Source organism: Xiphophorus hellerii, chromosome 5 (assembly GCF_003331165.1).
Source record: "Xiphophorus hellerii strain 12219 chromosome 5, Xiphophorus_hellerii-4.1, whole genome shotgun sequence".
Classification (NCBI taxonomy): domain Eukaryota; kingdom Metazoa; phylum Chordata; class Actinopteri; order Cyprinodontiformes; family Poeciliidae; genus Xiphophorus; species Xiphophorus hellerii.
The window spans coordinates 3,251,631-3,265,376 of NC_045676.1; the positions used below are offsets into that span (position 1 = coordinate 3,251,631).

Consider the following 13,746-nt stretch of genomic DNA (forward strand, 5'->3'; position numbering starts at 1 on the left):
TAATCAGCAGAACCTGTTTCAAGAAAGAACTGAGGAAATCTGCACATCTAGTGCAGGTGAATTTTTAAAACTATAAAATAAACAGACGCAAGGAGCAAGAAATGAAGTTTACAGAAATTTAAAAGCAAAGAACAAAAACAAAATTCACAGAAAATAAATATAGCCCTTACATTAGATTAGGACTTACAAATTTTGTTAGATTTGCAACCAAACCTTTCCCAGTGGATTTAATGGAAACAACATCCATGCTTCTTGATCATTTTTCTAGTCTCATAAACTTTGTGATGAATCTTTGGCATAAAAAATCACTAGCATCAAGTCAACATTCTTTTTCACACTTTGTTTAAACCAGAAACAACAGGAATTTACTTGAATTCATGCCATGAAAACCAGTGAAATGGTACAAAAACAACTATATAGGTTGCCAATGCTGTAAAAAATATTTTTCTCCCCCAACTGTGGGGAAAAAAACTGGCTATGCACTGACTATGTTTTCAGCGCATCAGATTTTACTTTCAGTCAAGATGAGCAATTCTATTTCATTTAAAGACAAACAAACAAAAAAAGCAGTGGGAATTTAGGGGAATTCACGCCATGAAAACCACTAAAAATGGTACAAAAACAATTATAGGTTGCCAATGCTGTCAAAAAATACAGTTGCTGAGCATAAAAAATGCCATAAATAAGTACATTTTAATCTAAGGTAAAATTGACATTCAGTTCAATTCAAAAATATTTTATTTATCCCAAAGGGTATCTAAATGTTGTTGTAACACATATCACTCAAGTATCTTCAGAGTCGTTTAGGATGGTGATGCTGTGGATAGGAAGGCTCTCCAGTAGCAGTCAGTGTTGCAATGAATCTAAAGAGGCCTCTGGCTGAAGACTGTTGCTGCATGATGGTCTCATGACTGTCATGATCAGAAAGCCAGGCAGAGAGACGATGGAGTAAGATGGAAGAGATGGTTCGAACTTCATCCTTTTCTCTCTCTTCTTATATGAACCCCCCTTTTTAACTCTGATGGGATTTGGAGTTAAAGTCTAGGTATTATTTGAGCTTTCAACTGCCCCCCAGTTGTAAAAAGCAAAAACAGACCTCATTGCCATAGTTACGCATCCTAACAACTATCTGAAAAGTACAAAAAGTAGTAGCAAAGACCCATTAAATATACAACATTTAAAAACATAAGGAATAATTGTCCAAACATGTAATGTCTTTAGCCCAAAAAGAAAGCTGAACAAACGTCAACAAAAAGAGCAAATTGGAACAGAAACAGTCTTCAGTCAGAGGCCTCTGCAGATTCATTGCAAGACTGACTGCTACTGGAAGTCTTTCCTTTCCTCAGCATCACTACCCACAATGGCTCTTTGAAGATATGTCAATGAAATGAGTTTTGATATTTAATTTTAAAATTATTTTTAAAATGAACTGAATTTCAATTGAAAGTTTGAACACCACTGCTTTAACATTGAAATGAGCCTGTTACCAGGGCAACGCCTAACCAAAACAGATGTTAAGGATGTATTTCTATCAAATTTCAAAGTAGTTTTAAACTTATACAATAAAATCCGGAAGAATGTAAATGTATTTGATTTGTATTCCTTTTTTTCAACAGTATTTTGGCCCGCAAGATCCAAAAAAACAGCTCAACGTTCATAGACGGGATAAATAATCATACAATACTGTAGTTATTACTTCCAGATGTTTTAAACGGATAATATATTTAAAAAGGCTTTTCCGCTGAGAGTTTTTCCATCCTCCTCTTCGACGCCATGACTTCATGTGAAATCTGAGTCCAGGACGAAGGAGAGGCGGAAAAAAAGAGGAGAAATTTTGGGGGAACGGTCCAAGAAGAACAAGATGGCTGTCCCCGGACAAGAAAAATATCTCCGCTTTTTCACTTAAACACGACTTTTTAATTATTGGGATCAGTTTCGCGGTTCTTTTAAACTACTTTATCCACTTTTTGGGAACTATTTTAAACCAAATATATTGTTTCTCTGAGACTGGGTTGAAGAAAGTTTTCAAACGGTTCTTACTGGACCAGCAGCGATGTAAAGTCTTTACTTAAACTCGTCTAATAATCAGTATATTTTATAGATAAATTACTTCATTTTATGTCAGATACTCCTAATCTATCAGCCCTTGTAGTTTTAGATTTTCATCCTCGTTTTGGGGGATAACCGTTCACTTTCCGATGGTCGGAACCGTTCGGAGCAGATAACCGGACCACCATGAGTTCGTCTCGAGTCAGACCCCAGAGCCAGTCCGGCAGGTCGGCCCAAGGACCGGACTCCAGCGAGGGGATAGAGATGGAGAACATCCAGCACCAAGACCTGGGTCTCGGAGGGGTGATAGGCACCCCGTCTCCACAGTCCAGGCAGGCGTGGAGCCGCGACAACCCGGTGTTCGAGCCGGAGGAAGAGATCATGGAGGCGGACTGGCCTCAAGCGAGTCCCGGGAGAAGGTCGGTGTCCACGGCCTCCAGCGGCAGCAGCAGCAGCTACAACCGCGGGGGCAGCAGCGCCCAGATCCCCCGAGGAGGACTCTACCCGACCCCGACCCCAACCATCAACGCCCGGCAGCAGGACAGACATGAGCACCGCAGCTGTCTGAAGCAGATTCTGCAGAAAATCAGAAGTAAGTCATGATGAACTTTTTTTTAAAAGTAACATTTTCTGCAGCTTAAAAAAATGTTTAAGCTGTTGAAAATGAGATTTAAAGTTTATAAAGATAATAAAAATAAACATTTTAAGGATCTTCTTGTTATTTTAACATGCATACTACAGTTTAAAACATCAGAAATGTCAACTATTATCTCTGTTATTGTAAGTGTTTTTTATGATGCAACCTGAGGCTCCATTGTTATTTGCCATTGCATTTTCTTACATTAAATTAATTTTTTATTTAACCAACAAGTTTATTTCTAACAAGAAAGGAGACAGGCATGTCTGAAAATATAACAGAAGAATGTAAAAGGAGCATACATCTTATTATATTGTAATAAAAATGGCTTGTAAAGAATATTTACACCATTCCAAGTATTTAATCGAAAATTCTTTGTTGGCGTTACAGCAAATACATTTCTTTTAGTTGCTGAACAACTTTTTGTATGTTTCCTCTGGTATTTTGACAGTTCAATTCAATTCAGTTAATTTATATAGCATTAAATGTCATCTCTGTTGTCATCTCAAGGCACATTACAGAAATATTTCAAGTCTTTTAAGTTGGAATATTCAAATTCAATTCAATTCAAAAATAGTTTATTTTCCCCAAAGGGAAATTAAATTTTGGCATAACGTATTTCATCCAAGTATCTGGATGGTGATGCTGTTGGTAGGAAGAATGTCCAGTAGCAGTCAGTGTTGCAATGAATCCAGGTGCCTCTGACTAAAGACTACTGTATGACAGTCTAATTACTGTCACAACATGCTAACAGCTCAATATCCAGGAAGCAGAGACAATAAGTCAAATGTTCTAGTTGACAACATCAGTTGTTAGCAAGCATTGCTAATCCACCTCATTCAGTTAGTTTTAATTAGAGTGTGTTTGCTAGTATTTATTAGTTAGTATATTTAGTTATTGTTGAACAACCAACTGACTCTGGTGTTTTATACCAACTTTTGCTGTTGCCATTTTTTTTTTGCTGACAGTGATGTAAACGGCTTGTGCGGGGAAAAAAATAAAATAAATTTCACATCAGCTCACAAGGCTAATAAATAGTAAACAAAAACGAAGGATATTACATCTACAATTTCAGTATGTTTTAGTTAGTTTTCTAAATGCATGATATAGTTCCAGTTAGGTAGTTCTTTCCCATTAATTATGTATTTTATTTATTTCAGTTAACGAAAATGTTTTCTCAGTTTCAGTTGTTTTTTTGTTAGTCTTTGTCAGACAAAAGTTTTATTTTACCAAGGTGCCACTAGTGATTTACTTTAGGTGTGTTGAGAGTAAAGTGCCAAATCTGTGGTGTAATAATCACATTTTTGGAAACCTGGAGCTTTACAATAATATGTTAAAGCAGAACATATTGTATATTATTCTCTGTTAATGTGGTGATTTACGTTTTAATTGTCTCCTCTGCAGTTCTGTGGGGAACTGAGCTGATGGAGGACAGCGACAGCAGCAGGGAACGCTACCTCAGAAACGTCTTGAGGGAAATGCTCACATATGTTGGCTTCCTCATCACTGTTTGCGTTTGTAAGTAAACAAAACATAATCTTTCAAATTTCAAACTTTGCTGCAGAGATTCCTCTCTTAGGCTTCTTAAACTCTGGCTCTGCCCCTGAAGCTGAAACCCCCCAACATTTTTCCAGCTGTTACTCTAATGAGTTTGGCAGGAATTGATCCAGTTTCCAACGTTTTTCAGGGGGATTCAATTTCAACAACAGTGCAAAAACCAAAGTACTTAGTTATTAGATGGGGAAAAATATCATTGGTGAATAACGTGTGAATAAAAAGCTAATGCTAAAGTTCCTTTTTTTTCTTTTTACTGCAGTGAAAAAGTCTCACTCTGTGGTTTTGGGTGGATCAGGAAATGAACTGGACCATTTAGTTTTCTCCGACTCTGAACGCTGCTGTCAGACTCTCACTGCATCAAAGCTTAGATTCTAGATTTTACTCAGTTTGAAACCAGAACTTTACATACAGCAAATAAAGAGACACAAACACCATTTTTTTCTCCCTGTCTGAAGTTAATTCAGAATAACTTCTCTCGTTTTAAGTCAATTAGAATTACCAAAATTATTCATATTTACTAAATGCAACAAAAATGAGAGAGAGAGTTTATTTTAGATTTATTAATTGACATCTTCAGAATCAGAAGTTTACATTCCTTCAGTATTTGCCTTTGCATGATATGACATTTGTTAAATATTGCCACATAATTTTCTTCCCTGATGTTTTTCATGTTTTGTTTTTGTTCCATCCGAAAACATAAAAACCTAAAACTGGAAGAAGATGTCCTGTGTTTTAATTCCCGGTGTGTAAAGCTAACGTGATTAACAACATGCTAACTTGTGCCATCATTGCTGTTTGTCTGGATTGTGCTCTGCAGTGACGTATGGGATGGTGAACTCCAACATGTACTATTACACCAAAGTTATGTCTCAGCTATTCCTGGACACGCCGCTGTCTCCTGGGGACCAAACTACATTTAGGAGCCTCTCCACCATGGAGGACTTCTGGAAGGTTTTTTTTAAATCATTTATTTTATTTTCATTTCTTTATATCTTTACTTTTTAATAACGCAATAAATAAATGTTTCTCCATACTCTTGAATGTATTTTCAAAATCTTAAAAAAAAAATTTAATTAATCTTTTTAATTTATTTTATTTTACAGTTTTTATTTTTTCTACTCTTTATAATTAAATAAATGTTTTTTCAAGTTTTAGAAATAATATTTATTGTTTTTAATCTTGTTATCTTATATTTTATTTAAATTTGTCATTATTTTTGAATTTTCTATAATTAAATAAATCAATCCTTTTCCATTATGTTTTAAATGGTGTTTTATCTTTTTACTTTATATTTTCTTTATTTTTTACAATAAAATTAATGTTTTTTATATTGAATTTTTAAATTAAATAATCACATATTTTTCCATATTTTAATTTTTTATTTTGTTGTTTTAATTTTTTATATTTTTTTTATTTATTCTTCTGATTAAATAAATAAATGTTTTAAAATTTTTGAAAATTGTCTTTTTTTACTGAAATCATTTTCCATTTTTTTATGTTTTCATCTTATTTTACATTTTATTTTTATAGATATTTGTGTTTATTTGTTATAATTAAATTAATTCTTTTTTCTATTTCTATTTTAAATTTTATTTCATTTAATTATCTTTATATTTTACATTTCATTTTTATTTTTTAAAATAATTTAATAAAGAAGTAAATATTTTTCCACCAAGTTATACACCTAAACTACCCTTTCAGACACGGTGTGCATTAAAAACTGGGATTTTGCCCTTCCAGTTCACACAGGGGCCCTTCCTTGGTGGGATGTACTGGGACGTTTGGTACAACAACAACAGCCTGCCAGAGAATCAGAGCTTCATCTTCTATGAGAATCTCCTCCTCGGCGTACCGCGGCTCCGGCAGGTCAAGGTCCGCAATGAGTCCTGCTCTGTCCACGAGGACCTGAGGGACGAGGTCCAGGACTGCTATAACATATACACCCCCAGCAACGAGGACACCGCCCCCTTTGGTCCAAAGAATGGAACAGCGTTAGTTAATGCAAAATACTGCACTAAAATTAAAAATTTGTGCAAATTTAGACTTTTGAATGCATGACTGTGTCCTAAATATTTTTTTTTTTCTGGATGTGTGACAGGTGGGTGTACACCACAGAGAGTGAGATGAATAGCAGCAGTCACTGGGGGCAGGTGTCTAAGTATGGAGGTGGAGGCTACTACCTGGACTTGTCTCAAACAAAAGAGGAGTCATCCAACCGTCTGCAGTTCCTGAAAGACCACCTGTGGCTGGACAGAGGCACCAGAGCCGTCTTCCTTGACTTCTCAGTCTACAATGGAAATATAAATCTATTCTGCATTGGCAGGTAACAGTCATCAGTCTGAACTAGAGATACACAGAGAAAACTGATCAGAATCGCCCGATTTTCAGCTTGAGTGCTCCAGACAGGTGACTTGTCGGTCAGAAATGCAAATATGTAATCCTTTTTCCAATCAATGAATGCATCATACAAAGTGCTATCAGACTGCATGAATACAGGTCTTAAATTGCATTCATAGCGCTGTTTAAAAGGTGTTAAAAAGTCTTAAGTTTGAGTTGGTGAAACCTACAGAAACCCTGTAAAAATGAACCCCATTAAAGGGAATTCATGCTAAAATCTACATATTATAAAAATGTTTAGAGTTGCACTCTTAGGTTGCGTTTTATCTCTATAGAAGATAGGGCTGTACAATAAATCAATGGCAATATATATCATGATAGACACATGATCAGTATAAATAGATAACACGTCCAATAGTATATTCAGTATTCAGTATATGGAATATTCACTGAACTTTGATCCAGAACTGCGCAGCATTCTGGGAGATGTAGGCAGACTTTGTTTAACGACTAAAGCGAGTTAAGCAAAGTTGGTGGCATCAACTAAGTCACTCATTCTTTGGTTACCTAGCAACTCACTCATTCTTTGGTTGCCAAGCAACTCCCTCATTCTTTGGTTACCTAGCCACAACCTGTTGGGTAACTTGCACAGCAGCAGTTTCAGGTTTCACCACTGTGCCTCATAACTGCTTAAAAATAAAAAAACAATAGCGTGGAATGAAAACTGGATCAAACAGGAAGGGTCATGCCACCAGTCTGGTCGAAATTCAGATATCTCCAACAGAAAAAATAATCAACAATTAACAATATCGACTGATGTGAAATGCTTATTTCATGATAAGGTTTTCAGTCATAATGTCCAGGCCTGTCAATCAATCAATCAATCAATCAAGTTTATTTGTATCTACACTGCAAAAACACAAAATCTTACCAAGTATTGATGGTCTAGACTAGTGCAAGTATATTAGTTTACTTGAAATAAGATAAAACTAACTTACAAATAAATGTTCAGTAACATATAGAAGCTCAATAGATGGTTTTGCAGTGTGTCTAGAATTATCCAACATGAAATGAACCTGAATGTCCGGGTCCATCAGGTTGCTGGTGGAGTTCCCGGCTACCGGAGGGGCTGTGACCTCCTGGCACTTCCAGACGGTGCGTCTGATCCGATACGTGTCCAGCTGGGACTACTTTGTGGGCATGTGTGAGGTGGCCTTCTGCCTCTTCATCCTCTACTACGTCGTGGAGGAAGTGCTGGAAGTCCACATCCACCGGCTGCACTACTTCAAGAGCATGTGGAACTGTCTTGACGTTCTGATCGTAGTGGTGCGTATCAAAGGTTCATCTTAGAAATTAATCCAGTTGAAATCATATTAATGCGATTTTATTATTTTATTTTCATTGTAGTTGAGCGTTGTGGCTATTATTATGAACATAACCAGAACAGCCATGGCCCGAAACTTGCTGAGTGGGCTGTTGGAGAACTACACAGCTCATCCCAGCTTTGAGCCTCTGGCCAGCCTCCAGGTCCAGTTCAACAACCTGGCAGCTGTTATTGTGTTTTTCTCTTGGGTCAAGGTACAAATCCTCCTCCTGCAATTCAGTTTTACTCTAAAAATGTCCATATTAACTGGAAATACACTGATTGGATATTAGTATCTGTACCAGTCCCCATATTTATTTTTAAAAAATGTTAGAGATTGAGTATCGGTGACATTGTGTGTCAAATTTTTAGGGTCATGATTTGATCGAATAACCAGTTTTTCTGTTCAGTCCAGAGATTTTGTTTAAATTGTGAGACTAGAAGAAATACAGTGTAAACTAATCAAACATTTATTTAAATTTTTTTATAAGGATCCATACTGCATCAAATTCCATCATTTTATATTTAAACAAAAATAGGTTTGTGCATAAAATTCTCAAATTTGAATTCTGAGGCCAACAAAAAAAAAAAAGCAGACTAAAAATGATTTTTGGGCATTTTTAATTATTTCAGATTCTTAGGACTAGGAATTTTGAATAAATTTTTATGCTGCACGTCTGATTTATTTTAATTTGAATACCTAATTGCATTTTCTGCACCTTTTGGAAAATTTTTTGTTGCAGTTTATATTTTACTTGTTTGACCAAAAACCTATTGTTTTTGCCATTTTCTTTATTATTTATTTTAGATCGGCTGTTTTTGTCTGAACAAATTAAAGTTGTTTTGTTTTTACATGTTTGACCAAACTTAAGTTATTTGTTTTTATTTGTTTTTTTTAGTGTACAGAGTTATCAAATGAATTTGTAAGTCAGTACATTTACGTCTGCATTAAAAACAGAAACACTTTAGATTAATTCAATACTGTTTTTCTGTACTGGATCTGTATTGACTGATATACCAAACCACAGATATCGGTATCGGAAGTGAAAAAGGTTGATCAGTGCTTTCCTTATTCTAACGTCACGTTCTTCACCTCCACCAGCTGTTTAAGTTCATCAACTTCAATAAGACCATGAGTCAGCTGTCCACCACCATGTCCCGCTGCGCCAAAGACCTCACAGGGTTCGCCATCATGTTCTTCATCATCTTCCTGGCGTATGCTCAGCTCGCCTACTTGGTGTTTGGGACACAAGTCAATGATTTCAGCACTTTCCAAGCCAGCGTGTAAGAAAAACAGTTTCATCTCACAAATCCAGCCTACATTTCATTTGAGATATGTTTATGTTTTATTAAGGTCTGATGTTTTGTATTATGCGTAGATTCACTCAGTTCCGCATCATTCTGGGAGACTTTGGCTTCTCAGAGATTGAGGAGTCAAACCCAGTGCTCGGACCTGTTTATTTTACAACATTTGTCTTCTTTATTTTCTTTATATTAATGGTAAGTGAAGGTTACACATGGCTTTAACATACTACTGTAAGAGCGGCAAAACCAAAACATTTTTGTCCGTACAGAACATGTTCCTGGCTATCATCAATGACACCTACTCTGAGGTGAAGGCAGACATGTCCCAGCAGAGGTGTGAGATGGAAATGACTGACCTCATCAAGAAGGTATCAAACGAAAACACACATTTATTTCATTATTTAAAGGAACGTTTTATTTTAAGTACCTGTTTCTAGCACAAATGCAAGATACAGTATCTTTGTATTAGTTTTATCATGATGTTTGTCTTTTGTTTTTTCAGAATTGTGGGTTTTTGTTTGTTTTGTTTTTTTACTTGTGTATGGAAAGGTAAAAGAATTACTGAAAAAATAATACATACAAAGGAATTAACAGATATGGCAAGACCTTTGCAACAATACTAATAAACTAAATACGACAGAGTGACGTAGATAATGAGAACATTATCTGCATTTCCTCTACAAATGTGTGCATAACTTTGTTGATATTCCGCTAATGTTGAAAAAACCTAATTTTATGATTGCAGTGTTTTCATTAAATAAGAAACGCAATTAAATTCACACGTGAATATTATAAGTCATTAAAAAACATTCTGTGCCATAATCCCCCAACTACTTCCTGTCATCTTCTTCATTTCCACCAGTAGGAACATCCTAATTCTACATGTGACTGTTACACATGTGACTCGTGTGATGTGAAAAAAATTTTCCATTGCAGTTTTGCAGAATTCAATAATTTTGATACAGCCGAAGAACCACTTCATATTAGCGCCAAAAAATGTGAGTCTTTTCAAAATTGATGTGCTTCCATTAAGCAAATTTAATTTCATAATTCCAATTTGTGCAATTCTATGGTTAATGGAAAGCTAATGACTGAATTGCTGAATAAGTGGGACACTGAAGATGAAAAGGAACCGGTGAGGTTAATGGAAAGTTACAAACTACAAAAAAGCTTGTAGTTTTTTTTTGTAGAATTACATCTTATTTAAAGATGTAATTCAGTTTGTTTCCTCCCTGCAGGGCTGCAACAAAGCTTTGATGAAGTTAAGACTGAAGAAAACGCCGGTGGACGAAATCTCCAGTGGTTTGCAACAAGCGAGCAGTAAAATTAACTTTGATGAGCTGCGTCAGGATCTGAAAGGGTGACTGAGAACCTCACAGCAGTGACGCTAGGTTCTGCATGCATACAGCTTGTCACTCGTGTTCTGTGTTTTTATCTGGTTCAGAAAAGGCCACACAGACGCAGAGATTCAGGCCATCTTTGCTAAATATGATCAGGACGGCGACCCGGAGCTGACGGAGCACGAACACCAGCAGATGAGAGACGACTTGGAGAAAGAGAGAGTGAGTGATGAAGCGCACGACTCCTTCCTTTGGGATGAGGAAAAACAAAAACACTGCATAAACACAAAATCTTATCAAGTAGTTTTGGTCTAGTTTCAAGTGCAAATATCTTATTACACTTGAAATTAGAAAAAAACTAACAAGTAAGCCTAGCTTTTCAGCAAGCTAGGCTTAAGTAAATAATTCTTTGTATTGATGAAAAAATTCTTGTTCCATTGGGAGATTATTTAGCTTATAACAAGATATTTTTCCCATGATATAAGTGAAATAATCTGCCATAGTACCAGTAGTTTTTCATCAACATTAAGAAATTACTTGACTTAAGACAAGTTCCTATATGTTACTGAACAGTTACTGGTAAGTTAGTTTTGCCTCATTTCAAGTGTATTTGCAGCAGAAACTAGACCAAAAGTACCTGGTAAGATTTTGTGTTTTTGTCATGCAGACGCTCAGTGTGTTTCTGCTCATATGCTAGGAGGACTTGGAGCTGGAGCGAAATTCGCTGACCCGACCCAGCAGCGGGCGCAGCTTCCCTCGCACGCAGGACGACTCGGAGGAGGATGATGACGAAGACTCGGGTCACAGTTCCCGTCGGCGCGGCAGCAGCTCAGGCGGCGTCTCAAACGAAGAGCTTCAAGTGTATGCACATCAGTCCTCCCGCTGGCTTAAACGCTGCTCTGAGTGACCTTGTTCTTTAAGCAAATGGCTTTATACTCCGGTTAATGATGAATCGATTAGAAAATTAGTTGATGATTATTTCACTAATTGATTCATCATGATTAATCTGATTAATCGTTTCAACCCTAAAGAAGGCATTCATGAGGGAATCCAGAGTTGGTTTTCGGGGGGAAAAAACTTGAATTTAGTGAAGAATCAGAAGACAAACCAGAGATGAAAGCAAGGCTTCGACAGAAGGATCGCCTGCCTGTTTCTAAAAGATTCTCAATCCTTTTGGAACCAGATCAAAGAGTTTTAAAGAAGAGTTGCACACATTCAGGCTTTAAATCAGTCTTTAGAGTTGAAATAGATTTGTGTCATCAACATAGAAATGTAATATAGGTGGATATGAGGAGATGATTTGACCAAGTCAAATCATCAAATCATCATGATTTGACCAAGAGTTATCCAACAACGGAGCCCTGAGGTTCTCCTTTATTGATTGGTATTGATAGTGATAATGGTGACAAGCGTGTTTCCTAAAACTAAAACCATTTGATTACGTCAGAATCTTGATGCCGTTTCATAAAAACACAAACGGAATCTGGATCCTTTGGGTTTTCTAGACATCTCTGTTTTCTTTGTGCCAGTCTGGTGAGGCGAGTGGACCGGATGGAGCACTCCATCGGCAGCATCGTGTCGAAGATCGACGCTGTCATAGTGAAGCTGGAGGGAATGGAGCGAGCTAAGCTGAAAAGAAAAGACGTGTTGGGCCGGCTGCTGGACGGAGTCATGGAGGTGAGAAGCCCCAGATTATGTTGGATACTTCAGGCTCTTCATTTTAGAAAAATAGCCCCAAAAATCAAACCTTTTGACAAACAAATCTTATGCTAATGCGTTGATAGCGGAACTACATTTTTTTGCTTTGTATTTGAGCATTTTTGCTAACTCTGTAAACATTTTGCACTCTTAGCTTCCCTTAAATGAATTTTTTGGATAAATTCTGAAGCACTACCTTACTTGGTTGTTTTGTAAACTTTAAGTTCGGCTTTTAATTTATTTTCCTGAAACTTATAAATGTCTTAGATCAGGTACAAATGGGAGCTTTGAACAGAAAATGTACAACGTCATAGTAGAGCTGCAGCAATGTGTTGTGTGTTGTTCTTTCAGCAAATGTCCTTTTTCTGAGTCTATGCAGTTAACAATTAATCGATGATTATTTCAATAAACAATTAATCGTGATTAATCGTCTTAGCTCTACTCAATAGACTTTTTTTTTTTACAGAAATTGAACCAGGTGAAGCTAAAACTGCCACTTGACGAGTTCTGTGTAGAATATAATTACAGGCTAATTATTACAGATAATTATTCCAATAGTCAATTAATCATGATTAATTTGATTAATCATTTCAGCCATACTTAACGGAATTTTCCTTTCAGGACGAGCGTTTGGGCCGCGACACGGACGTCCACAGGGAGCAGACGGAGCGACTGGTGAGGGAGGAGCTGGAGCGCTGGGAGTCAGACGACTTGGGTTCGCAGGTCAGCCACACTCCGGTCGGCCCGCGGGCCCGTCCTCCATCCTCCCTGTCCGTGGACGGCCTCGATGTCAGCTCAAACGGAGCCGTCCACGTCTAAACACCCGACAAGTTCAGAATTACCCCGATCCGGAAAGACACTACTGGGAAAACTCCTGGAATAGTAAAAAAAACAACAAAAAAAACATGGAGAGTTTTCAGAGAAAATTTGCTCCTGAAGGTGTTTAATTTGCTAGAGACAGAATCTGTCCAATCAAAAAGCTTTATCCTGATGAGAGAAGATGATGAAGTTTAACTGCAGGCATATTCTGTGTATGGAAAATACCCACCTGCTTTTTAATGCTGCGGCCACACATCAGTTACACAACATGTCATATTTACTCAGCCTCTGCTCATCACCTAAGCTTTGAGTTAATCAGCTTATGATTTCATTATGATACATATTGTAACTTAAAACAAACTTCAACTTGGAGTGCGAACAGTGTTCACAGGAAGCCTGTGCATTTATTTTTATTGCCTTAAAATCTCTCTTGATTGACAATCTTTTTGTTTTTAATCTGTATTGCCAAATAAATCTTAATAAGAAAAAAAAGTCTGATTTTTATTCATGTTTAACAAGCTCATAACTTTTATTTCTTTGGAATGATTCAAACTGGAGTTAGAAAGCTAATTATATCATTTTTCATCGCCTTTATGTGATGGATTTGTCATACGACTTTACTCTCGTATTATTACGACTTT

General features: G+C 36.7%; 1 protein-coding gene across 2 annotated transcripts; it reads left to right on the forward strand.

Moving 5' to 3' along the window:
• Positions 1 to 1,811: 1,811 nt before the first annotated feature.
• pkd2 (polycystic kidney disease 2) lies at positions 1,812 to 13,588 on the forward strand. Of its 2 annotated transcripts, none has more exons than XM_032563581.1 (15): positions 1,812 to 2,641; positions 4,091 to 4,204; positions 5,061 to 5,194; positions 5,984 to 6,234; positions 6,342 to 6,566; positions 7,678 to 7,906; positions 7,988 to 8,158; positions 9,046 to 9,227; positions 9,323 to 9,443; positions 9,518 to 9,616; positions 10,487 to 10,608; positions 10,693 to 10,810; positions 11,286 to 11,449; positions 12,118 to 12,265; positions 12,908 to 13,588. In XM_032563581.1, exons 1-15 carry the CDS (start codon positions 2,236 to 2,238, stop codon positions 13,103 to 13,105), a joined length of 2,682 nt encoding a protein of 893 aa, XP_032419472.1. In that variant the 5' UTR covers positions 1,812 to 2,235; the 3' UTR covers positions 13,106 to 13,588. The 2 variants fall into 2 exon arrangements, with proteins under 2 accessions (XP_032419472.1, XP_032419473.1); XM_032563582.1 differs by having other exon boundaries at positions 11,289 to 11,449.
• The last annotated feature ends 158 nt before the right edge of the window (positions 13,589 to 13,746 follow it).

Excerpts from the sequence above, each read along its gene's own strand:
- pkd2 (XM_032563581.1), top strand. The coding sequence starts at position 2,236 with ATGAGTTCGTCTCGAGTCAGACCCCAGAGCCAGTCCGGCAGGTCGGCC. Across the intron at positions 7,907-7,987 it reads TTGACGTTCTGATCGTAGTG|TTGAGCGTTGTGGCTATTAT; the intron begins GTGCGTATCAAA and ends TTTTCATTGTAG. Across the intron at positions 11,450-12,117 it reads TCAAACGAAGAGCTTCAAGT|TCTGGTGAGGCGAGTGGACC; the intron begins GTATGCACATCA and ends TCTTTGTGCCAG.